We start from the raw sequence: 25,372 nt of genomic DNA on the forward strand, positions 1-25,372 counted from the left end.
GATCTAATATATATAAGCCAATTTACTTATTTTTTAAGTAGAAAAGACAAAACGTAACCTGACTTTAACTACAAGAATTTTCATGATACTTTTACCAACAAAATATTTAAGAATAATGAATCCTCAAAACTTTAAGTACACCAAGTGTATAATAATGAGGAGAAGGAGAAGGAGAAGTAGAAGAAGCAATCTAAAGGAGTAAGTGGTGAGTAATGATATAATCAAAATAATCCAAACTCGGGTTGGTAGGAAATTTGACTTTAAAAAATAGAAATCGACTCACCGAATTTGTTATAATTCCCTATACAATCCGAGAGTCTTCCAAAGCCTAGTTTCTGTTACCTGCATAATATGAAGAGTAAATCAAACAGCCAAGATTTTGGGATTAAAAAGAAGGATATTACAAATCAAATAATATATATTGTTAGCAACTACAACTTGGTGACAAAAGATTCGATGTTATTTTAATGTGAAACCAGTCACCATAAGAGAAAAAGAATAAAAAAAAATGTACAAAACTTTATATATATATTTTTTCCTTTTTCATCATTTATGTTGTTTAACATGGCTTGTGATTTTATTGCATCCCAGATGAAGATGTTCGGTTTATCCTCTGTGCACCCAATTTGGGCGCAGCAGCTTTAGTTCCTCTCCCTCTTCCGGCCGATAACGGCTTCGCCTTCGTCGTAGGAGGGGGAGCTGCAATGGCTGCCCAAGGATCATCATCCTCAACTGCTCCACTTGTTTTAACTTTCAATGATTTTGAAGCAATTTTCGGAGTAGGAACCGCTATCGAACCCCACAAGTCATCATCTTCATCTTTCGTCGCCACCGCCTTCACTGTACTTTTTGATCTCAAACTTGTAGCTGCTAATTCAAAAAAGAAAAAAAGAAAAAAAAAAGACGAAGATTCAAACCACATACATACATATATAAATCGAACCACATATATCTACACTAATATACATGAGAAATGATGATCAAAGAAAATCCTTCAAGCATTCATGGTTCGGGTAAACTACACCCTAATATCACTAAACAATTTGTAAGTTCACATTTTGGTCACTCAACTTCAAAAAGTTACAAAATGACCATTGAACTATTTGAAAGTTTTTATTTAAGTCACTAAATTATTCGAAAATTTAAGTCATTGGGTTAAGTTTCTTTTTCTACAAAATCCGGCTAGTGAATTCTAAGCGACGATTCAATGATCGGTATGGTTAAACAGTGCCTATCAACAAGTGGAAGAACATATTTTTTATTCAAATTGATCTGACAATCAGTGTTGGAGTTCAAAGAAAACAATTATTTAATTTTTGTTTCACAGATTTGTGACGTTCAAAACTGTTTCATGAAACAATACTAAACTATAGAATAGAAGGGGAAAGTGCAGGCGGTGCGAACGGAAAAAAGCCATACAGTAATGATTTCAACAGTCCAATGACTTAAATGAAAATTTTTGTATGTTTCAATGACAATTTTGTAACTTTTTGAAGCTGAGTGACTAAAAAGTAAACTTATTAATAGTTTAGTGACATTGGTGTAATTTATCCTTACGGTTATTTACACACTACTTGGACTAAATTTAAAATATTTATTATGAAATTCTCAAAGCATAAGATATTTGTATTCATTTCTTGTATTTTTCCAGCCCTGGACCATAAGCATTAAAACTAGAAACTTAACTCCTAAATTCCATAATTGAATGAACAATATTTACCTTGAGGTTTAGGTTGTGACACAGGACGTTTCTGAGCTGCCTGAATGTTTGCAAGGACTGAAGATGGTTTTGGCTCTTCGAGGGGTTCGATATCATCCCATCCGTCTTTGTCACTATATTGTTCTTCATGAATGCCATTCTCGATTTCACCCCACCCATCAGTTGAAGTAGGGGATGGAGGTGCGGGAGCATCGGCAAAGTCCGAACTGGAACTTACACGGACTGGTGCCATACTTGGAGTTTCTATTAGTCCTAAGATTGTCAATGAAATGGGTTTTATCGAAAAAAACACCGCATATAATCAAGCAAAAGTAAAGACCAAAAGTAAATACCTGAGCTGGCTGCAGTAGTGGTAGTCACAGGTCGGACAGAATTGGAAGCGGCAATTGGAGCTTGGTCCGAAGGTTTACCTTTAAGAGTCAAGGAGCTCATGGCCCATCTGCAAAGTCATAATCTTAGTCATCAACAACAAACCTACACCCTTGGTAAAAAGAACAAACGTAACCCAACTACAAGATTTTTAAGACATGCCCTTATAAATGATTTAACTAACAAAGCTAGCTGACAATGCACAATATTCCAATGAAACAAATTGGAATCTAAAAATTTGCATAGTGACTTTCCAGGTTCCTCTTGTGGTAGATTGCAATCAATACGACCCCCCTACGGTAAACATTGTCAACTTACTCCAATAAACCAGCATTTCCCGGCATTGATGCGAGCCCTAAACTTCCAGCGTGAGCAGTATCTCCAGCATTACTCTATAAAGAATCATAGAGAAAAAGCATCACTATAAAATAAAACAAGATAACAAAGACAATAGACCATAGAAAGAATAATAGGAGGATGAGAAATAGACCATAGAAGCACTAGGATATATTTTAAATAAAAAATAAGTATGCGTAACTAACTACTATATGTTGCCTACATGCTTGAAGCACGTCAAATTCGATGTTACCACCCAAACATAGCCATACACTGGTTGCCAGCAAATGGTTTAAACATGAAGACCATAGAATTAAAATTTAATAATTCAAGGATGTAAGCAGCCAAATCAATTAATTGCAGCATCATAGCATGAAGCTTTTGCCAGGTTCAAATCATTGTTTAGTACTAAAAATCTATAAACCAAGAGCTGCAAACTGTTTCATTGAGGATGTAAAATTCAAGTTGATTTCATTAGAATCAGCAATAAAAAGAAGCAGAAGGTAAAGATAAATGCATGATATACGAGTATCATTTAATTTTGTCCTTGATGGCACAGCGTAGTAGTCAGGTCACGTTTGCCTATATTTAAAGGAAAAGAAGTGGAAGAGGAAAAAGCATCTAAAAGCTCACCTTCTCATTAGATTGCTTCAGTATCTGCATAAATTGATCAACTGCTTGAAATACCTTTGACCTTACATCACTATTTAGAATACAAGAGAGCACACTTTTCATGCACACTGATGAATAAAAAGGCAGAAATAAATAAACTGATCAACAATAACATAACCTGTCAGGATCAATGGTAAGTACAACTATATTTGGAAGAATCCGAGTTGCAATCTCAGTTGTATCATAATAAGAACTGGTGGCACAAAGAGCCATAACTCCTGCCATAATGTAGTTTCATATTAGTTTGATGCCACCTAGAAAACCAAGAACATATTGCTTTGAAAATCAAAGAAACCATTTCCAAAACCAAGAATACCAGACATTAGCAATACACATGTATACCTGCTCCTCGGGCAGGAGAGAAGGTATCACGCAATGCACGGACTGTAAATGCATTAATCAAAACTCTCTTCCGTGTCTGCAATTTTAGGGCAAAGGAAGACACTTTTCAACAAGAGGTAGTTAACTAAATTTTAAAAGGAAACAGACACAGTGGAAGAGAAAGAAAGGATCATGCTACCAAATAGTAATATCTCAAATGTAAATGTAAGATAATGAAAACACATGAGGATTGGCCTAGAACCTACTAACCCCGTCATTTAGAAAGCTTGCAATGTTTCCCAGTAATATGGTGGTATTTGTTCTAATTGCAGGCTCTTCATCAACCTGCCCAAAATTGCCATGATGTACAGAACATAATGAAGCAAATGATTTTGTTATGGGAACAATGCTCAAAAAATTAAATGAAAACTTTATGTTAATCACACCTGTAACTTCGAAAGATACTTCAATAGGGAGCCTGACAAATTACGTTGTGAAAGCTGCAATGAGAAGAAAAAGCAACCCTTAGAAAAGGTTGAAATCAGAAATCTACAGTAAAAATAGAAAATTTTCACAAAGCTTCAATAGTATGGAGAATGAAACAAGATTGAAAGATGGAAAGAATACGGAAACATATGGGAATTAAAATCACAAGTTTGTGCAGAACTCAGCCTAGAGTTTTTTTGGGTTTTTTTTGACATAATCTGTTCCGGAGACACTTTCAACATGAATAAAACCATTGGACTTTGCACACAATAAGACCTTCAACACATTGTTGTCCTCCTTTTTTGACATCCAAAAAATAGGTGAGACCAGTGGCATATAACAGGGAGTTTACTTTTAAATTTTTCTGTTCTTGTGTTGACAGCTGACACTCATGTGAAGGTCCTAATTTTAGTAGTGATTAGTTGGGAATGCGTTCCCAAACCACTCTATGGAGCACAATGAGTTATGGAAAGCAATTTCCAAATTGTTTCCAGCAATCTTTTGATTAACTCTAAAGTCAAGCTGTGAAAAGTTTATGAACCCTAAACATTTCCTCGTATACTAAGACTTTGGCTTGGCAGCATGGAAAGAAAATCAGGAAGACAAAAAATTAAAAGATTAGAAAAATAGAAATATTGAAAATATATCTTTCTTTTTATTAGTGTGCTTGGTAGTAAAGATGGAAAAATGAAAACAAAAAGTAACTTTCTTTAAATACATTGCTTGGTAGAGTAGGCAAATGGGAGGAAACAAAATGCAAAATTTTAAAAATAATAATCCTATGAAAATGCACACAACATCAAGAAAGTCATTTTCTTTCCATTTTCACTCTTCTCTTTCCATCCTCCCACTTTTCCATTGAACCAAGCATACCCTAAATGAATAGCATTGCGAGCTTGTAAAGAGCAAAAGAGTAACTTAAATATGTCAACATCAAGAAAATCAACCAGCAGAATTGCACCAATAGCTGGCAATGAGAAAGAATCTCTTCAAAGAGATATAACTCTAGAAAGAATTCACTACCTTCAAGGCTTAGGCTGAACAGTCAAACTCGACAAAAACAAATGACAGAAGTATAAATATCTATTGTAACATTTTGCACTAAGGTACCTCCTTCCATTAGAACAATCACAATTTTCTTCATTGCTAAAAAAAGATTCGTGCCACCCTATGTTAGCCCACTCCTGGGTTCAAGGGTTGAAGCTGGTGTTTGCCCAAGATGACTATATTCGTTTCTTTGTAAGCTCTTCATTGTAATTAGAGGATTATATCCACAAACATGTGTCTACTTTGACTTGTCAAATATATGATTGACAGAGGCACATTAGGAAAATAATAGGATCAAGTAACACAGCTGCTGCCAGCAATAAAATTAATGTACCTTAGGAGCCATTATAAGCATGGACTTAAGAGTTAATTCCCGGAGAATTGATGATGTGTCCACAAATCCGGTAGCAACATGGGGGTAGACCTAGTTATAAAAATTGAAATGAACAGTCAAAGTCTATTATAATATCAGGAGTTCCGAGTTAAGCAACAAGAATCTGCCTAAATGAGGGAGAAACATGAAAATCACTTTGCCATGATTTGCTTACTTGCTCATCAACAACTCGCGCTGATAAAGATTCTCCATATTGATCAATATGCTGTAGGAGAGCAACTCGAATGGCTCGGTCATTAGAAGCAAAAAGTTTTATAATTGTAGGCAGTACCTGGAACGAGAAGCCTAATCCAGTCAGCCAAGGTTACATGATTAAACACACACTGGACTTCTATAAGCATAAAGTAAACAGCAATGAACAGGAGTTTGACCTTCAGGGTATATTCTTCAGCTGAAAGCCAAGAACCAATCTTCAACAGTGCAGTCAAAGCAGGGGCAGCAGCCGAACCATATTCAAGGGCAGAGGTTAATAAAGGAAATAACTGCAGAGAAAATTACGAAATCATAAATTGTCATGAAATTGTGGATGAATTTCTATATTTAAAAAAAAAAGTTATAGAAGATTGGTCTTAATTGACTTATCCCACTTGACTTTCAAAATAAGTACCTTCTTCAACACAATTTGGCGAGGAAGCTGCTCTGTTAAATTGGGAAGCTTGCGAAAGAAAGTATCCTTCTCAACACTATCTTTCAAACTAAGAATTTCCATGAAATGTATTGTATCCACCAACTTATTTTGGAAATATTCTGGGGGAAAAAAGCATTATAGAATGTGGTATTGCCACAAGGCAAAAACAAGACAGAAGAAAGAACTTTAGAAACAAATACTGGTGGTGTGAAAATATACAGAAAATATTATATTCTTAGATGCATAGAAAAAAGTATAAGATGATAAAGCAGGAGAAATGAAAAGAAGTGCCTCATGAAACAGATAGCTCCGTGTGGAACCTTCTGAATAAAAAAACACTATCAAATAATGAGGAACTGCAAGATCCCTGTTTCTAAGCAGAAAGCATCCAACATTACTTTCAAGTGAACCATCTGCCTTCATTACCACAAGTCATACTCAAATCCTTCCATTTGCATCACCTTATTTTGGATGACTTCTCACAACTCAAATTCAGATCTTCATTTGTCTTATTTCTTGGGGTAGATGGATCACTTTAGAACATTTATTTTATCTACTTAATCAACGGGTTGTTTCTCTTTTATCTTCCAATGCATCCCACAAACTCAAAGTAGTAATAACCAAAAATAAAAGGCTAAAAGTGAATAGGAACTTTCAAGTGTCTTTCAAAAAGTAGAATCAAATGTCAACTAAAAAGTACCAAAACCTAGATATAACAAAATGAAGATAACATATCCATTAAAATGGTTTAGATTAACTTAGCAAGGACAATAAATGAACCACCCACTCACCCAAAAAACTGCATTGCATTCAAGAAATAACACATTTACTATGTTGCAAGAATAAGGAACAGTCTATGACACTCCAAAGAGGTAAATAGTTAGGTGTAGTCAGTCAAAGAATTAATGACTAAATCTCATGCTTATAAAGCAAACTGCTTTATTGGACTTCCGAGACTGTTGCCAAAACTACAATAGACTAAAAAAAGGGGGCACTCAGCCACTCACCACTATTCTCTATAAGTTTTGATGCATTCAACCTGCGTGAAGGTGTGGAGCTCAAGAGCCGCTGATAATCTGGAAGCAGAGACTGTGAGACAAGAAAGTAGTCAGATAAATATGAGAAGAAACTTGCAAAGGATCAACACCACCCGACATACACCATGAGTACTCAGGAACACAAACACTAATATTAGACATTAATTTGAAGTATGTTGCAGGCATCTGGGTTCAAATGGTTTATTACATGCATTATCATAACAAGAGCTACAAACCTTTGGTATAGAAGCAGTGTTTCGCAGCTCCTCAGTTTTTCCCAACTTCATGCCAGAGAAAATCTCATAAATAAGACATCCTATCAAATTATAAAAATGTTCAGATTGTATAGAGAATTGCATGGTAAAAGAAACAAAGAAATCAGCAAAATAACTGAAATTGAACCAAATCATGGATTTCTTTCCTTCAGTCACTTTAGACAAGCATATATGACTATACTTTTTTGAATGTCATTGTAATGCACAGTGTATCAATAAGACAATTGAATTTTTTTTTTTTTTTGAAAATTGAAAAGAGAACATAAAGCTAAGCATTCTCGGTCAACACAGGAATCTAAGAGACAAGAATAATAGCCAGTATCAACTCGAACAAAAGTCAAAAGATACCCATGCCAAGAAGTATCCTCTTCTTGAAATGAAACATTACAAGGAAAGTACACCCAAGAGATCAATGTCGCAAGAAATATGATCAAAGAATTAGTGCAAATTAAGTGATCACCCGTTGACCCACCCTCATGTAATTCATTACACCAATATATCAAAAGAAACAATAAAAACTTACCCAAACCCCAAGAATCAATAGCCCATGGTGGAGATTTTCTGATTGCAACCCAGTCAGACTTCGCCAGCTCCACCGACTTATATTGTGATCCAACAAGCCATTCATACGGCTGATTAAAACAAACAAAGAATCAATTACCTATGCACAGGCAGTTTTGACAAAAAAGAATGAAAAAGTTTCTGATAAATATGCACATAACATAATTTTGTACAATAATAGAATGAAACATTTCATTCGTGAAAACTTTAAGCTGAGAAAAGAAATAGATAACCTGCAATTATTCTGAACTTAATACATGAATATACTGCCAATGCCAAAATCTAATGACTACTAAAACTAAATAGGAAGGGCTATGTTTATGAGTTACATCTCTAATGATCTACTCAAAAAAAAACTTGGCTATTTTTTAAAAAGATATTTAGAATTCAAAAGTTATGTTTATAAGTTGCATCTCTAATGATCTATTAAAAAAAACTTGGCTATTGTATAAAAAGATATTTAGAATTCAGCAAATGAAAACCTACACGAATTTTAAGATTGCAATAATATATGTCATATTGAGATTCAAAAATAACTTAAACACTTTGCTGACATCCAAACACAAGCATTACCAGCATTGGTCCTGTAGCAGTTCCACTAGTCCCATCATACTCAGATAAAACATCAAATGCATGTAGCTTCCAGTCCAAGGTCTGCGTTACAACAACACTTTCCAGACAAACATTGCCGTGAACCTGTACCATCCAAAGCTAGTCAAAAAAGTGATCTTGAAAGAGATAAGAGGGGATTAAAAATCCAGACTTATCAGCAGCTTCTACAAAAACACTTTAGATCAATGACCTACACAGCAACAAAAAAAACACTCAAACCCGAGTGCAAGCACATTGAATAAACAAATAAGATTCAAACTTTGCTATCATAGAGGACTAAAGAGAAAAGCTGGCACATTCTTCTCATGCAAACTGGGTGGCATAGTTTCTGTAAATGCATTACATTTCAAAATGATTCCAGTCAACATCTTACTATCGGTGTATGCATGATTGTACTACATTTAGAGTGAAAAGAAAATCCAAAGAAAAATAAAATTAGAAAATAATAGTAATAGAAACAACTTGTCTATCTTAAAATGATGATTGGTTTGATAAATATGATGGGAACAAAAAGCGCAAGCACTCAATATGACTCTTTTATGCTAAATCCACCGAACCATATTCAGTCTATTTTAAATGTAGTAATACAAGAAAAAAATCCTTCGCTTACCTCGGAAATTATGTGTCTATTTGTATAAATGCATGGGTGACAGAATTCATGAATGGCTTATGCAAAGTGTCAATCTCTTAACATATGTTAATGCAACACTGACATTTTTCCAGCAATCACGTCAGATAGATGCTAAATCTAGAGTCACAAATTTGTCACACAGATTATTATTAAGATAACTAAGCATTTTTCAACTTTCAACAACTAAAGATCTAAACTTGCAGCCCTAGTTTGAAATACTTACAAGTTTGCAGTCATTATTTAAAAAGCTCACAGCTTTAGCTATTTGGTGCAGACCCCAGGCGTAATACTCATCTCTACCAACAAAGAAATCACACCCCAAAATTATTAAGGTTTTAAATAACATACAGTGTTTTCAATCTCCCATGTATGATTGCATAAAAAAGGAAAGGAACTTTTCAAATATGGCATAGGTGAATTCCAATGTCAGAAACTAAAACATGTTATGCATTCTCGGAATCAACAAAAAAAGAAGAGCAAAGACGAGCACGGAATTTAGCAAAGTGGATATACCTTTGTGTACCTTCTAAACTTAGTTCCTTGATCTTCTCAGATAATGGCATAGCAGGCTCTGTGACAATATAGATGGTAACTTTTGTACCGGAACCATCAACAGTTTCAACCTCAGTACTGTAAAGAAATGACAAGATATTCGGATGCCTCACCTGTAGAAGGATCAAAAATACCATCTCAATGTCCAGAATCCAGCAACTATTCTAACACAAGTGAGACTAAACTTTTGGCTGTTGTTTTTACTACCCGCTTTTCGCTTCTAAAAAGCAAAAGAGAAAGCCAAAAAGGGTGTGCTTTATATTGAAAGCAAATATAAATTTAGAAGAAATAACACCTTAAAATCTAATCTAGCTCGATCACTAAAATGCACTCTCATATAAAACAAAAACATAGTGATACTAAAAAGCAATAATGGATTATCATCGCAAATGCCATAAACAAGGAGAAAGCAATTTAATTGAGAAAAGAATAGTTACAGTTCGAAGACGCTTGACACCATTCCGACCAGCAGCTAAACGGCCGTCCTGCGGATTACTACCGGAAAGAGAAAATATAGACACAGGAGATCCATCATCCTGGAAGAAAAACGTATTAAAAATAAGTGGATTCAAGTACAAGATCCAATGTGATTATGAGTTAGGCAATGTGATTAAAGATTGAATTTGATTCGATGGTTAACAGTAAATGGAGAATTCAGAAAAAAGAATACCTTGGAAGTGCCGCGAAAGTGAGACCACGAGGACCAAGCGGAAGGGTAAGGATCCCCTATATTGTAAGGTAGATCCTTCTGGCCTCCCCCTGATCCGCCCACCACTCCTTTCAAGAAATTGAACATCTTTTTCTCTTCGATTCTTCTGAATCAGAGATGATGATGATGATCATGGATTGGTCCGGCAAGGAAGAGAGGGAGAAAGGAGTGTGCCAATTTGTTTAAATTTCATTGGAGGGGTAATTTTGACAATTTCTTTTTATTAATATCAATTTTAAATTATAATAATAATGTCCAACAATTTTTGTTCCGATACAAGTACATATAGATGTATCACCAAAAGTGAACATAGGAGGAGAATGTGGTGATGTTGAGAAAGTCAGCGTGGAGACTCGGAGGAGATAAGTGTGCAAGAATGTTAAGGGTGCAAAAGTGAATACTGAAGACAACATAAAGGTTAGACTGCTTGAGGATCCATCATTTCTTCATAGTGTTGTGCGTATTTATAGTAGAGGTTCCATGCTTTGAGATGTTGCCATTATTGCGAAGCGCATGGGGAGAATACTCGTGATGGAACTTATTCTGTTATTCCTTCTAAATGACAGTATAGAGTTGTTACATTCAAGTGAGATTTGGAAGCCTAAGAGTCACGTTCTCAATAGAAGAGTAGTTACCTTAAAGAACGAGTGACTTGTGCACAGAAGTGGGTAGGCGAGACCGTCTTGGAAGGAACAGATAGTTTATTTGCAAAGATGAGCAACCAAGATTTTCCGAGGAGAACCGAAGGTAAGGTGGAAGTAGGCCTCCCGAAACATTGATAACTTGGTGACCTTCCAGACGATAAAGAGCGAAAGAGTCATTTACAGGTTTCTTTCTGACCATTCCTCATGTTACCAAGTGCCAAAAGGAGGAGGGGGTATGAAATATGCATTGCCGACGAAGACTTGAACGAATGGTCTTGACAAGGAAATTTAGGCGTGTTGAAATGGTCCTTGAGTAAACCAATATAGTGATGGCAATATTTGAATCACTCGATAGATTCTAAATCAACTTGTTTCAGATGGAGCAGATTGATTTTGAAAAGTAATACAAGGTAGGGCGGATTTTCTTTTGGATAATGTGTATAGAATGATTATGGTAATTGTTTGCCTCACTACACTCTACCCCGTCTCATTACATGAAATTATCATTTTATCTTTGTGTGAATATATATAACTATTAAAATGATAAAAATGTAATGATGTGTTATAGAAAATACTCATATGTCTTATACTTAAATAATTTTTTGAATAAATATATTTAAATATTTACTTACCTTTAAAAAGATTGAAAATATATATTAAAGATAAATAATAAAAATTAAATTGAAGAAGAACAAGGTGGTGCGACAAAAATAGATACATTCAATATACATGAAGATGGTTGTGGTTGTAACCACATTTAATGAGGAGATAAAAAGGTAACTTCATTTAAAGCACTTTCTCAAAAGCCAAAAGGTACAAATTGTCTTTTAGAATTGGGATAAAATCAAAGTTTAAAATCAAGCTTTGGTTTAAAAGATTGATTATTTACTAATTTTTTTTATGTTTTTAAATCATGGTTTGAGTTGAAAAATATTTGCCAACCTCAACAGTATAAAATAACGGTACGCCCACCGGTATATATTATTTTGATAAAAAAACAAATTATCATATATTATATATACTTGCAAATATATCTCAATTAGATCCATATAAATATATTTATATGTAAATATAAATTTTAAAATTATTAATTAGGTTCAATAATTTAATTCAATAGCTTTTAATTTTAAATATAATTATAGAAAAATTAAAGTGTTTAAGATAAAAAAAATTTAATTTAAAATATCAAAATTTTGTACTGACTGGTATGGATTGGTACAAATCAATAATAGTCGAAACACATTAAAACAGTTGAAATACATTGAATTTTAACCGGAACAAAACAAAAATTATTTGATACTGATTTAAAATCAAAACGGTACAAGAGATGTTGGACCCACAGATAATTTGATTCACAAATTACATAAGTGCATGCACTTAGGGACTGCCTCATAGCTATAGAGACATTGTAATTGGGTGGCATGATAGTGTAGTGATGTTCTTTGAGGAAGTGCATGTCCTTGGAACACATTTTTCCCACCTACAATTTTTCATGTAATTCTAGTGGAGAATAGGATAGCTTTTGAAAACTTTTCCATATTATATTATATATATTTTAGATTTTTTAAATAATTTTTTATAATTTTTTTTTTTAGTTTTTCACTTATCTAAGATGAATTTAGACAAATGGTTACGATCCATTTTATATAAATAAAAAAATATTTGCATACCACGTCAACATACTGTCACGATCAAATCAGTCAACTAACGATTTCCACTAGCAGAAGGGGTCAATTAATTTTTTTTACATCACTAAAGGTTTAATTGGATACACTCTTTTTCATAATGACTAAATTGATTTTTTTTTTAGGGTTCTCTTGACCCTTTAGCATAAATTATATAATATATATAACATAATATAATATATTATAAACATAGAAAATGGATCGGGTCAAGCAGCTCGGACCTTGAATGTTTAAGGTCAAGCCCAATTCATATTTTAAACCAGTTTAATATTTTTTTTGTCCAAATTCATTTTTCGAACCTAATATTTTTATTCATATCTTTTTAAATTTTGGATCAACCTTTAAGTTTAATCTAATAGCCCGGCTCATGAATAAGTTTAACACAAATACATCAAAATTTATAATTAAAAACATTCTAAAAAACTCTAAAGTGCCCTTGCTGCATGCCATCATAGAGTAAATTTTTCCAAAATGTCATTTTTTAATAAAAAAATTTATTGGATTAGTTTGTATTTTCTAAAAATTACGGGATTAGGTCAAAATAACGAAATGTTAGCGGATTTGCAGAAAAACGCTTCTAGCTGAAGAATTTTCAACGTATCGACAGAAAAACGCTTCTAGTTAGAATCGCTTTCTACCACATTAGTCGAAAAAGTTTCCACCTGAAAACTTTTTCTGCCACATGAACAGAAAACGCTTCCAGCTAGAAAAGTTATCTTGTCAATACGCAGAAAACACTTTCGGGTAAAAGCGTTTTCATTATTGAAATCTGATATTATAATTTTTCAAAAAAATAACCTAATCCAATAATTGAAATTCAACCCATCCTATTATATTGTAATTGAAATCCACGTCTGATATATGCAAATTTACTTTTCTTTTGATGATGGAAACTAGTTTTGTCCTTTTATTGCGGCAAAAAATAGCATGTGCTCTATCCTTTTCCATTTATTGTCTCACCCACGTGTCAAATTCTCAGCTTTTGTTTGTTCATTTAATTTGCAAAGAAGTCCCCCAAAAAATTCAATTTCCCCATTAAAAGTTTGAAAGCTCATATTTTTCAGGACCCCATGCTGTTGACGTAACATGCAAACCAAACAAAAGAGCACCTTGCCTTTTTTTCATTAGGGTTGTAATCGAGCCAAACTGTCAAGCATGCTTGAAATTTATTGATTGAAACTTAACTCGAGATTAAATAGATATTATTAGGGAGGAAGTTGGGGTAGGTACTCAACCCAAAAAATGAGTAATTTTTTGTCCAAATATGGTCTAATTTTAAAAAATAAAATAAATATAGACTTAACCCGGCTCGTCTATATTTGAATTTTTAAAATGAATTTTTATTTAAAGTTATTTTTAAAAAATATAATACACTAAATATACTAAAAAGACAAAGATAAAAGTTTTCTTACACATTAAAAATATTTATATTAAAAACACTAACATAAATATAATAAATATTTTATTGTATTAAATATAAATTTTAAAATTTTATATCTTGAGTTGGGTTATTTAGTTGGGTAAGTTTTTTTTAGGTCTTAAGCAATGAGTTTAATTGTTATTGGATTAATGATTTAATATAAATATAAATATAAATATAAATATATAATTATTATTTAACATATATAATTAACATAACATTATTTTATAACATAATATTCGGGCTGGACTAGGCTGAGGTAAAAAAATTTTACCCAAGCCCATTGTTGGGCCTTGTGTTTTGTCCAAACCCTTTCATTTTTTAGTGGGCCTTTAAGCCTGAGCAGGTGGCCCAACCCATGAGCAGGTTTAGGCAGGAGTAGACTTGTTCATGGGCTGGGTTATCGTCCAAGTCTGAAGGCTCACCCAAAATTTAAGAGTGTTTGGAAAAAATATTACACCGGAAAAATGGGCTCAAGCAAACAAATTAAACCAGTTTAAAATATGAGTTGAGCTTGAGCTTGAACATTCAAGGTCCAAACTGGCCCGGCCTAACCTGCTTTTAAGTTTGTAATGTTTTATATTATATTAATTTTTTATATATTATGTAATTTATAACACATAAAAATTAAATCTATAGTAATATATAATACTATAGTGTAAACATTAAAAAATATTAAGATAACTAAATATAACATTTTAACAAATAAAAAAATTTATAAAATCATTCAATATTGAATTAAAAACAATATAAAAATATTTTTTTAAATAATTTGGGCAAGCCTAAAATGGACTTGGATTAGCTATTTACAAACACAAGTGGGCTTAGGCAAAATTTTAAACTCATATTTTGAGACAATTCGGGCTTAGACAATCATAAAGTGTGTTAATATCATGTTTAAGTCCAACTTGAACTCGGCCCACGAACACCTTTAGGTAAGAGTAAGGGAAAGCAATTTTTGGTTAAAATAGAGAAAATCGACTAAACCAACTCAATCGATTTAATCGATTTCAGTTTGGATGATTTTTTTCAGTCAAGAGTTTTGTTTTGTTGATTATTTCGATCAGTTATCAAATTTTGAATTTTCAAACTGACCCTACCAATAAAATCTACTTAATTTAATATATTTTTAATTTATAAAATAAATATTATTCAAGTCCAATAATTAAAGTCAATTAACTAACCAAACAGATTGACCTAAAGTCGATTCGATTATGTTGGTTCTTGAGCTTTAATTTGGGCGGGTCGTTCTTTTGTAGATTATAATAAATTATATCGATTTAATAAAAAAATTTGACCAAACCGATCAAAAAGACCGAATGTTCTCCCGTAGCTAGGAGTTTTGGCTTCCCTTAGTTAAATGGTATAATTTCTCTTTTAATTCCACTTAAAATTAAGAGTTCAATTTTAATCCTTTTTAGATTTGGCCAAATGGAAAACTTTCATTTTTGGTCCACACAAAGAATTATTTATTCAATTTAGACCATTTTAACTCAAAATATCTAATTTTATCTCCATCATTTAATCAACTTTTGAACTTATCCTAGAATTCAATTATAAAAATTCGAGCTTAACCCAAAGTAAAATCCAACTAATACTATTATTTGGATAAGGATGTCTTACAATCACACCCACAAAAAAAAAAGTGTCCACAAACAAAGTTTGAAAGTTATATACTTTTTTTAGGGACCCCTTGGTGTTGATATAACATGTAAACCAAATAAACTAAATAATTACAATGACTTTACTTATTAGCTTACGGGCCATTTAGATGGGCGTTTACTTTCTTTGTGGTGCGCTTAACTTTCTTTTTATCTCACGCTGTAGTATCGTTACAGTATCTAATCTCAATGCTACCGCTATTTTTACACTAACCACAGGTAAACACATTGTTCATTAGTGGCGTATCTAGGGGACTGGCAGGGGCCCTGACCCCCCGTCCATTAGACCATTTAGAAATTTTTAAATTTTAAATTAATAAAGGTAAAATTACACTTTAGCTCCCCTAAAATGATAAAAATTTTATTTAATTCTTTAAAAATTATAAAAATATAAGCTATTAAAAATTAAATTTTAATTTCGGCCTCTCTAAAAAAATTTTTGAGTTCACCTTGCTACCCATCCAAAAAGGTCTTAATAAACCATCTAAGCACCAAGGGAGAAAAAATGAATGGATGGGGTTCCTCATATTTACACGCCTACAAAAGTGGTATTTTTAATGTTTGGCATTACTACGATAAAAAAAAATTTAAGTTATGAAAATAATTTTGAAAATTAACATAAATTAAAAAAATGATTTCACCTTAATAATACTTTAATTTAATAATTTTAGAATTTGTAAATATATTATAAGCTAGTATTTTTATATATAAAATAAAATATGAAATATAATTTTGTAGATATTATGAAAACATGTTAATATGTGATTATTTAATTGATATAAATGTGCTTTTGATTATCATTTAAGGGATGAAATTAAAATTATTAATTTTGAGAGGTTAAAATATAGTTTTCATCATGTATTAATTTATGATTTCGTTGTTTTTAAATGACTAAATAATTTTTTAATTTTTGAGGTCAAAAGTGTAATTTTATTATATATATTAAGTTATATATTATTATTTATAAAGAAATTAGATTGCAAATTTTCCATTTAACAAGATTTCCTTTAGTACATCAATAGCAAAATTCAACAAAAAAAATACTAAAAAAGTAAATAATTAGAAGACTCTTGTGGCGGAGTGTAGTGGAGACAGCCCTTCTAAAATGGTAAACTTCTAATTTAGGCCATTTATAATTTATAAAATTTTAAATTAGTAATAGTAAAATTACACTTTGACCCCCAAAATGATAAAATTTGATTAGTCCTTTAAAAATTTTATAGATATAGGATATTAAATTGATGGAATTGCTTTTTTACTATTGTAAAAATATATAATTTAATTCCGGCCCCCCCAAAAAAATTACTCTCCACCCCTGGAAGACTCGAATTTTTAAATTTAAAAAGGAAAAAATAAAGTTTAATTTTTAAAATAAAAGAACTGAGTCTCAAATTTCATTCAAGTACAGGGACTAACAACATAATTTGCCCGTCGATTACATAATACAAATAGGGAACATGGCTTATAATATTAACTGTACAAAGAAGCCAAAGTTTTACGAAGCAAAATCAGGGTAATCAAACTGCAAACCATTTTCAAGCTCAACAGGTTCTAAATCCAAACAAGTGATTTCAGTGCATGAATACATGTTGGACACCGCATCAGCTTCAAAACCAACACCACCCATCATTACATCCGTCCACATGGTCATCGAATCCAAATCCGTAACATCGCTTGGTGTCGTCGTTTGTTCCTCGGATTCGAGTTTTAATATCGGACTCAGACGGTCGATTCGTGGTGTAGCCATGGATGGGTACTGGCCTCTGCAAGTGTGGGTACCAATGTATGTGATGTGGTACGTTTGGGTATCATCTTCCATTCTTTGAACTTGTTTGATAGCACTACAGCCTTGATCATGCTTGTGACTGCACCTAAAGTAACTCCTGTTGATCACAAATGGACCAAATTATAAGGAATAGTTTCAAGGACGAAGCCAGAAATCTATTTTTAGAGGACCAAAATTAAATTATAGAACTTTAAAAGGGTTAAAGTACAATTTTATCTTTGTATAGGCTTGTTATTTTAGAATTTTATAAAGATTAAACTAATTTTTTTTTCATCTTTTGACAGCCAAAGTGAGTTTTTATCATTAAACTAATGATTTTTTTGGTAATTTTTCATCTTTTGAGAGCCAAAGTGAATTTAAGGAGAAATGTAATTTCCTACCACATCATTCATGATTATTAACACATAATTTTAGTAATTTTTTTTACCCTAAACCCTGAACCCAAAATTCTGAACCCTGAATCTCGAACTCTAACTCAAATCTCGAACCCTAAACTCAAACTCTGAATCCCAAACCCTGAATCCTGAATTCTGATCTCGAAACCAAATTCTGAATTATGAACCCTGAACTTGATTTGGGTTCAAGGTTCAAGTTCTGGGATCAAGGTTTAAAACTCGATATTCAAGTTCGGGATTAAGGTTTGAGTTCAAGTTCAAGTTCAAATACCACATTAAACAAAATATCAAATGTTTGCTTTCATTAACTTGATGAGTAAATGAATTAGTGAAACAAAAAATGAGTTTACCTTGGATGTTTAGAATTTAGGATATTTTTTTGTCCATATTTCCTCCATGCATGCCCATCTTCAATTTTATCAGACACCACTGTGCTTGTTTGAGCAAACCTCCTACAAAAATAACATCCAATTAATACCAAAAATAATTATGGAAGACTTTGTGCTATATTCTCACGAGTAGAAATACAATAATCAATACTGCTCTACCACACCTCATGGTTAATATTTAAAATAATTTACGGTAGAAATTACTCAAGTATGATTTTTTTTATCCAACAATGAAAAGATATAAAATTAACACTTAATTAGTTAAAGTTAATTAGTGACAAAAATACAATATTAAATAAGGGTAAACTATAAAAATAGTCACTTTTATTTGAAATGTTACGTTTTAGTCACTTAGGTTATCGTTTTGTTATGAAGTGATCACTCTACAGTTAAATTCCATTATCTCCTTAACAACAATCTTACGTGGCAGTCCAAACGGGTTTTAAATTCTAACATAGGTGTCCAATTACTGAGATAAAAATAAGTTTTTAATTAAATAAATTTAATTTGGACTGCCACGTAGAACTGCTGTTAGGGAGGTAACGGAGGATCACTTCGTAACAAAATAATAACGTGACTAAAGCATAACATTTTAAATATAAGCCATTAAAATGTAATCTAATACATATAAAAATAAGTATTTTTATAGTTTACCCATCAAATAATTAGGTGACAATTTATTTAATTATTTGGTTATTGGGAAAAAAAAAAGAATCTTTCTTACTTTCTCTTGTAACAGCCCCTCTTGTCCTTAGTGAATGCTGAAAGTGATCTCTTGCTGCTCTCACTAGAATCTTGAGACTTACAATCATCATTGCAAGTAGCCTGATTCTGGGAAATCACTTCATCATGATGACCAGCTTCAGATAGCATAGAAATTGTTTGATTAAATGACCACAGGATCTTTTGCACAAGCTCCTCAGCTTGTTGAGAGGGCTTGTTGTTCTGGAGTACAATAACTTGAAGCTCAGTAGCACACTGTTGACCTTCCGCAAGTTGTTGTATTACCCTTTTCTTGTTGCTTGATAGTGTTTCAGGTTCAGGCCATGGATAAAGAGTATCCATAGTTCTTATCACCCCCCCAGAAAAAACCCCTCTTTGGCTTTTATTTGTTGCCTCACTTCCGGTCTTCGTAAGTGTATGTATATATATATATATATATATATATGTATATGTGTGTATGTAGGTGAAAGGAGCAGAAGAGATAAGATCATAAGACGCCTTTAATAAGGGAGGAGAAAAAAGGTATAAGAGATGAGAAATGAGGAAAGGGGGAAGAATGTCAAGGGAAATTGTAAGGAAAGGGGGTGTAATGCATTGATGAAGTTAATTGCTGACAAAAGCAAAATGACGTTTAATCAATGAGGGAAAGCTGATGTCAAACGTCTTCACTTTTTCCCTATTCTTCTTTTGTTGTATACGCAGGATTATAATTTTGCTATTAGGTCTTGTAATTTATGTAAGTTGTAAATTTAGTATTTACACCTTAATCTGGTCATTTTCAGTTTTTATATTTTTATAATTTTAAAAGGATAAATTATACTTAATGGAATTAAACTATTATTAAGTTTTACGTTTAGGTTACTCAACTTTAAAAAGTTACAAAAATAGTAATTGAACTATTCAAAAGTTTTCATTTAAATCACTGGGCTGTTAAGGCATTCTTTATTCGCATTGTCTCTACTAACCGAAAACTTTTCTTCCTCTTCTTTTCTACGATTCAATTATTTTTCATGAAACAACTTTGAATATTACAAATTTGTAAACTAAAATCCAAGCAGCTTTCTTCTCCTATTTCGACACTGACCATCAAAATCGACTTGAATCTAATGTATGTTCTTCTACTCGTCGATGGGTATTGATTTACCGTACAAATCATCAAATTGTCGCTGAGCTCATTAGTTGGACTTTGTATATATATATATATATATATATATATATATATATATATATATATAAAAGCTTGATAGCCTAGTAACTTAAATAAAACTTTCAAATAGTTCAATGACTTAAATGAAAACTTTTGAATAGTTTATTGACCATTTTGTAACTTTTTGAAGTTGAGTAACCAAAACGTAAACTAACTAATAGTTTAGTGACCTTGGGTGTACTTTACCCATTTTAAAATTTTAATCCTGACCAAATTGTAGCTATTAAATAGGTTGAAATATGCTCCAAGTCATTATACTCTTCATACATTTAGAATTTAGTCCTCTATGATTAAAGTTTCAAAATTCAAGTTCAATTGTCAATACCATTAAAGTTTTTTTTTTGTCAAATTCACTAGTAAGACATTTTGAAATAGAAAACTATTCACTTGGTAGCCATGTAACAAAAAACATGATGTTGTAATGAATTTGAATTTAATAGAAGAATTTTAAGAGTTTTTGCAATTAGACCTAAATTTTGAAATATAAAAAGTAAAAGGACTAAATTCCTTGAAAAAAAAGTAAGACTAAATTTTAATGTACGAAGAGTATATATAAGGGCTTAAAGCATATTTAACCTATTAAATATTGCCGCATGTGTAATGTTATGCTAACTTACTATTTCCACATATTACTAAAAAAACAACTAGTTAATAGATTTAACGACTATTGTTTACATTAAGATTTAAAATTTCAAAAATTCAAAAAATATAGCAACCGGACTAAATCTATAACTTTACGCAATATTAAGACTAATAGTAGAATTTAACCAAATATATTTAATCGCTATCGTTTGGTCGAACTAAAATTTTAAAATTTGAAAAGTAAAATTAAAATTGACCAATTTAAAAATACATAAACTAAAAATGATCGATTAAAATACAAATACTAAATCTATAACTTACGCAAAAAAAGAAGAAGAAGACTAATAACAGAATTTGATCAATCATAATATGCAAAAACCGAAAAAAAATATCTTATTTAAGTTGGAATCTAATAAGCATAATGAAGCTTAACTATCAATTTAATCGAGACTTAGATGTAAGTATTTAATATTGATAATTAGGGGGACCATTTGTCGTTTTGCACTTACTTTTGTTTGATGTTGGTAAATATGGGACCCAAAATAATTCTATTTCAAGTATGGGACCCAAAATAATTCTATTTCAAGTCATGCTTCGATTTTAAAATAACTATAGAAAAATCATATATTTGCATTTAAAATTCGAAATTTTTTTATATAAAGCTTAGAACTACCTATAATTCCTCCCCAACCATTAAATGGGAATATAATGTGTTTTAGCGCACATAAACTCACGTTATCCTGCACTGACAGTAATACCGATGCTAACTTTACTTTGAGGCAGTGGTACTAGTTGTTGTGTACTATTAATTAGATTGAATATTTTTACCGACAAGTGATTAGAAGAAGTAAAAATGAATTTTTTTTTCAAGTATTTGGATCAAATTCGAATTTCAAAGTTGACATTATTAGAAGGGTTTTACTTGAGTATCACTTTTGATCCAAACTAGACTAGGCTCATACTGTAAAACAGATGAAGACACTTACTCCTATAAAAAAAAGTTAAGAGTGAATTTTTTATGGAATTTAATTAATTAGTGATTATAATGCAACAAATAGTAAAGAAATTGTTAGCTCGAAAGGATCAACTCGAAATCGACGATCGGGAGGTTGAATTGGCCTTTGAGAAATTTTAATGGAAACAATTAAAAATATGCAACTACCTTAACTTACTACAATTAAGGATTTCCTAAATTCACTAATTTGGCAACCTTTGAGGGCAATGTTTAACCTTACAATCTCTCTTAATATTTATGCCCCAAAATCTTAAGATACAGCTCGCTTAAGGTTTCTACCAAAACCTTAAGAATTAACCCTCTCTCAAAGATAAACAAATTAAGTAAACAAAGAAACAATTCTTACAAGATTAGGATGTTTGCCAATTAAGCACAAATATAAAGAAGAACACTTGAGGTAAATGAATACAATGAAAGCTCACAAGTGTTTACAAGAAAATGTATGAAAGAATTAAGCTCTAAGTTGTTTTGATTGATCTTTAAGCTTTGCACATGTCTCTTGTTATTGCTAAACCTTTGGAAGATGGTATTTATACCCTCTAATTGATTTCCAACCGTTGTGATTGTTGTAGAAGTAATTATAGTCGTTGGGGATTAAATACTAGGTCATTAACTTCACCTGTAGCAAATGTAATTAATGCTGATTTTAATGACCATTGGAGCAAGAATATCGATACCTGGGAGATTTATCTTGTAGAATATCGATATCAGATCGATACCTAGCAAATGTTACAAATTTCAGAATGTCAATTTGGTATCGATTAACAGAGGGGTATCAATATCTTGTAGAATATTGATACTTAGACAAAAAGTATTGATACTTTTTGTCCTGGAGCAATTCTAACTAGTTTGAAAATGATTAAAACATATTTAAAAATGTTTGATTCAATTGAAACCATTTCAACTTGATTTTATGAAATTGCTCAATTTTACTTTTATTTAAAGATACTTTAATTTGTTATATCAAAATATATTATCCAATAAGGCTTAGTTTAATAGAAATTTAGTAAAATTATGGTTTTGGTCTTTAAACTAAAACTCAAATTTGAGATTTAATCTTTATAATTTGGCATAATTTAGTTTCTCTCCTTTTATAATGTTATTAGTTATTTCTTAAAAACATCATTTTCATACCAAGATTTTAATTAAAATAGGTAATTGTTGGGAATAAACTCGTGTAAGCAACGAACAAGAACGAATAAGAGAAAAAGAAAATTTGAATAAAGAGGACACGCAAATATTTACGTGGAAAAACTCTTCAAAAGATGATAAAAAATCACGGGAAAAAATAATTTCACTAAATTGGCAAAAACGAAAAGTACAAAGATTGAGATAAAAAATAAACCCAAAAATCTGAAAATAAGAACTCTCAAAACTTAAACACAAAAATTCTCTGAAAGCTTATAAAAACTAATACTTAAATGTGTTAAGTATGACTCCTATTTTCAGTCAATTTTGAAAAATAATCTTTTAGTTAAACTCTGTTTATTTATTTCAATCAAACACTGATTAGTTTAGATTATTTTTATTATTATTTGACATATGAATTTAGCCTATAAATAGACTCTTTTACAACCTTAGTAAAAAAACACCTCATTTAGAGATTAGAACTCATAACACATTTAGAGAATTTTGTGGTTACGTTTTGAGAGTTCTTTGTTTTTGGGGTTTGGGATTTAGTTTTATCTCCATCTTTTGTACTCTTCGTTCTTTTGCCATTATAGTAAAATTATCTTTGCCCGTGGTTTTTTATCCTCTTTGGAGGGGTTTTTCCACGTTAAATTTGTGTGTTCAATTTTTCAATTTATTCCGCTTTTTTGTTACTTGTTGCTTAATCGGGTCGATCGCATGAACAAATGGTATCAGAGCTAGTTCAATTTTTATAGATCAGCCCATTCAGATATGGTAACAATAAGGTTTGAAATTGAGAAGTTCGATGGTGAGACAAATTTCAATCTGTGGCAAGTTCGGATGATGGCAATTCTAGTTCAATCCGGTTTGAAAAAGGTTGTTATCGGGAAAAAGTCAGAGAATCTAAATAAAACAGAATGGGAAGAGCTTGATGAAAAGGCCTTGTCTGTAATCCAGTTATGCCTCGCGAATACAGTATTGCAGGAGGTATTGATGGAGAAGACCTCATTCGCCTTGTGGAAAAGGTTAGAAACTCTTTATGCGACTAAGTCTCTTGCTAACCGTTTAGTGTTGAAACAACGTCTATTTACGTTTCGCATGAACGAATGTGAGCTTCTTAGAGATCACATCAGTCAATTCATTACTCTTTTAAATGATTTAAAGAACGTTGAGGCTCATATTGATGATGAAGATCAAGCTATGCTATTATTATGCTTTTTACCCCATTAGTCTTTCAGGGAGATCCTAATTTATGGCAGAGATTAACTCTCGTTCGAATATGTGAAGGGTCATTTATTGAGTAGAGACAAACTCGACAATGAGCTTCATTTGGATAGCAAGGCAGATAGGCAAGCTTCCGTTTCGATGGCATCAAAGAAACAAGACAAAAGGTGTCGCTATTGTAAAAAGTTAGGTCACGTCAAAGCAGATTGTTATAAACTGCGAAATAAAAGAGCTGCTGAGAGTAACGAGGAATATGTAGCTGGTGCTAATTTGATCGATGAAAGTGGTGATGATTTCTTGTTAGTGTCAACGAGTGATAACTCCAAGCTCACGTTCGAGTGGATCCTAGATTCGGGATGTTCTTTCCACATGTGTCCCGATAGAGAATGGTTCTCCACATACAGTTCGGTTGAAGGTGGAGTTGTGCGCATGGGAAACGATTCATCTAGTAAGGTAATTGGTATTGGTATTGTTAAAATTATGACACAGGATGGGACGATTAGGACACTCTCAGATGTTAGGTATGTTCCTAATTTACGAAAGAATCTCATCTTCTTTAGTATTTTAGACTTGAAAGGATGCAGAATCAACATCGAGTCGAGAAGCATTAAATTATCTCGTGGAGCTCTCGTTTTGTTCAAAGGTTAAAGAACTGGCAGTCTTTATATTCCGGAAGGTTCTACAGTGACCAGTGAAATCAGACGTCCCTCGTCCGTTACAGAGTCGAAGTCAACTCGTTTGGAGCGGAGGCAACTTGGTCATAGGAGGGAAAAATGTATGACCGTTTTGTTGAAGAGATGTTCTCTTTTGGATGCAGGTTTTGAAAAGTTAGGGCATTGTGTTCGTGAAAATCAGACCCGAGTTAGTTTTGATTTGGCAGTGTACAAATCGAAGACTAGAAGTCTTCCAGTTTCTAAGCACATATTCGACTTAGTTAATTCCCTGCATAGTTCAAGATAGGCTAGTGGCGGGCTTTGGGAAAGATGGAATTGTGGAAATATGAGTCAAGGTAGAGATTTGTTAAGTATGACTCCTATTTTCAGTCAAATTTGGAAAATAATCTTTTAGTTAAACTCTATTTATTTATTTCAGTCTAACACTGATTAGTTTAGATTATTTTATTATTATTTGACATATGAATTTAGCCTATAAATAGGCTC

The 25,372-nt window shown here is 32.1% G+C and overlaps 2 protein-coding genes across 5 annotated transcripts; both read right to left on the bottom strand.

The window, feature by feature from the left end:
* Positions 1-359: 359 nt before the first annotated feature.
* Positions 360-11,196, bottom strand: LOC105772559 (uncharacterized). Of its 4 annotated transcripts, none has more exons than XM_012593878.2 (22): positions 10,986-11,196; positions 10,312-10,905; positions 10,079-10,177; positions 9,603-9,754; positions 9,313-9,385; positions 8,420-8,542; positions 7,809-7,917; positions 7,247-7,326; positions 6,981-7,062; positions 5,953-6,092; positions 5,717-5,827; positions 5,500-5,616; positions 5,286-5,375; positions 3,865-3,918; positions 3,689-3,763; positions 3,440-3,515; positions 3,216-3,315; positions 3,059-3,128; positions 2,408-2,481; positions 2,053-2,159; positions 1,721-1,963; positions 360-870 (listed from the first exon to the last, which is right to left on the bottom strand). In XM_012593878.2, the coding sequence occupies exons 2-22, from the start codon at positions 10,435-10,437 to the stop codon at positions 578-580; spliced, it is 2,394 nt and encodes a 797-aa protein (XP_012449332.1). In that variant the 5' UTR covers positions 10,438-10,905; positions 10,986-11,196; the 3' UTR covers positions 360-577. The 4 variants fall into 4 exon arrangements, with proteins under 4 accessions (XP_012449332.1, XP_052488928.1, XP_012449331.1 ...); XM_052632968.1 differs by having other exon boundaries at positions 1,721-1,972; positions 10,986-11,193; XM_012593877.2 differs by having other exon boundaries at positions 360-867; positions 1,721-1,972; positions 10,986-11,190.
* Positions 11,197-17,118: 5,922 nt separating this feature from the next.
* Positions 17,119-19,570, bottom strand: LOC105774341 (probable WRKY transcription factor 70). The gene is made up of 3 exons (XM_012596807.2): positions 19,055-19,570; positions 18,292-18,393; positions 17,119-17,643 (listed from the first exon to the last, which is right to left on the bottom strand). Exons 1-3 carry the CDS (start codon positions 19,393-19,395, stop codon positions 17,256-17,258), a joined length of 831 nt encoding a protein of 276 aa, XP_012452261.2. The 5' UTR covers positions 19,396-19,570; the 3' UTR covers positions 17,119-17,255.
* Positions 19,571-25,372: the final 5,802 nt, after the last annotated feature.

Source organism: Gossypium raimondii, chromosome 6, assembly GCF_025698545.1.
Source record: "Gossypium raimondii isolate GPD5lz chromosome 6, ASM2569854v1, whole genome shotgun sequence".
Taxonomy (NCBI): Eukaryota; Viridiplantae; Streptophyta; class Magnoliopsida; order Malvales; family Malvaceae; genus Gossypium; species Gossypium raimondii.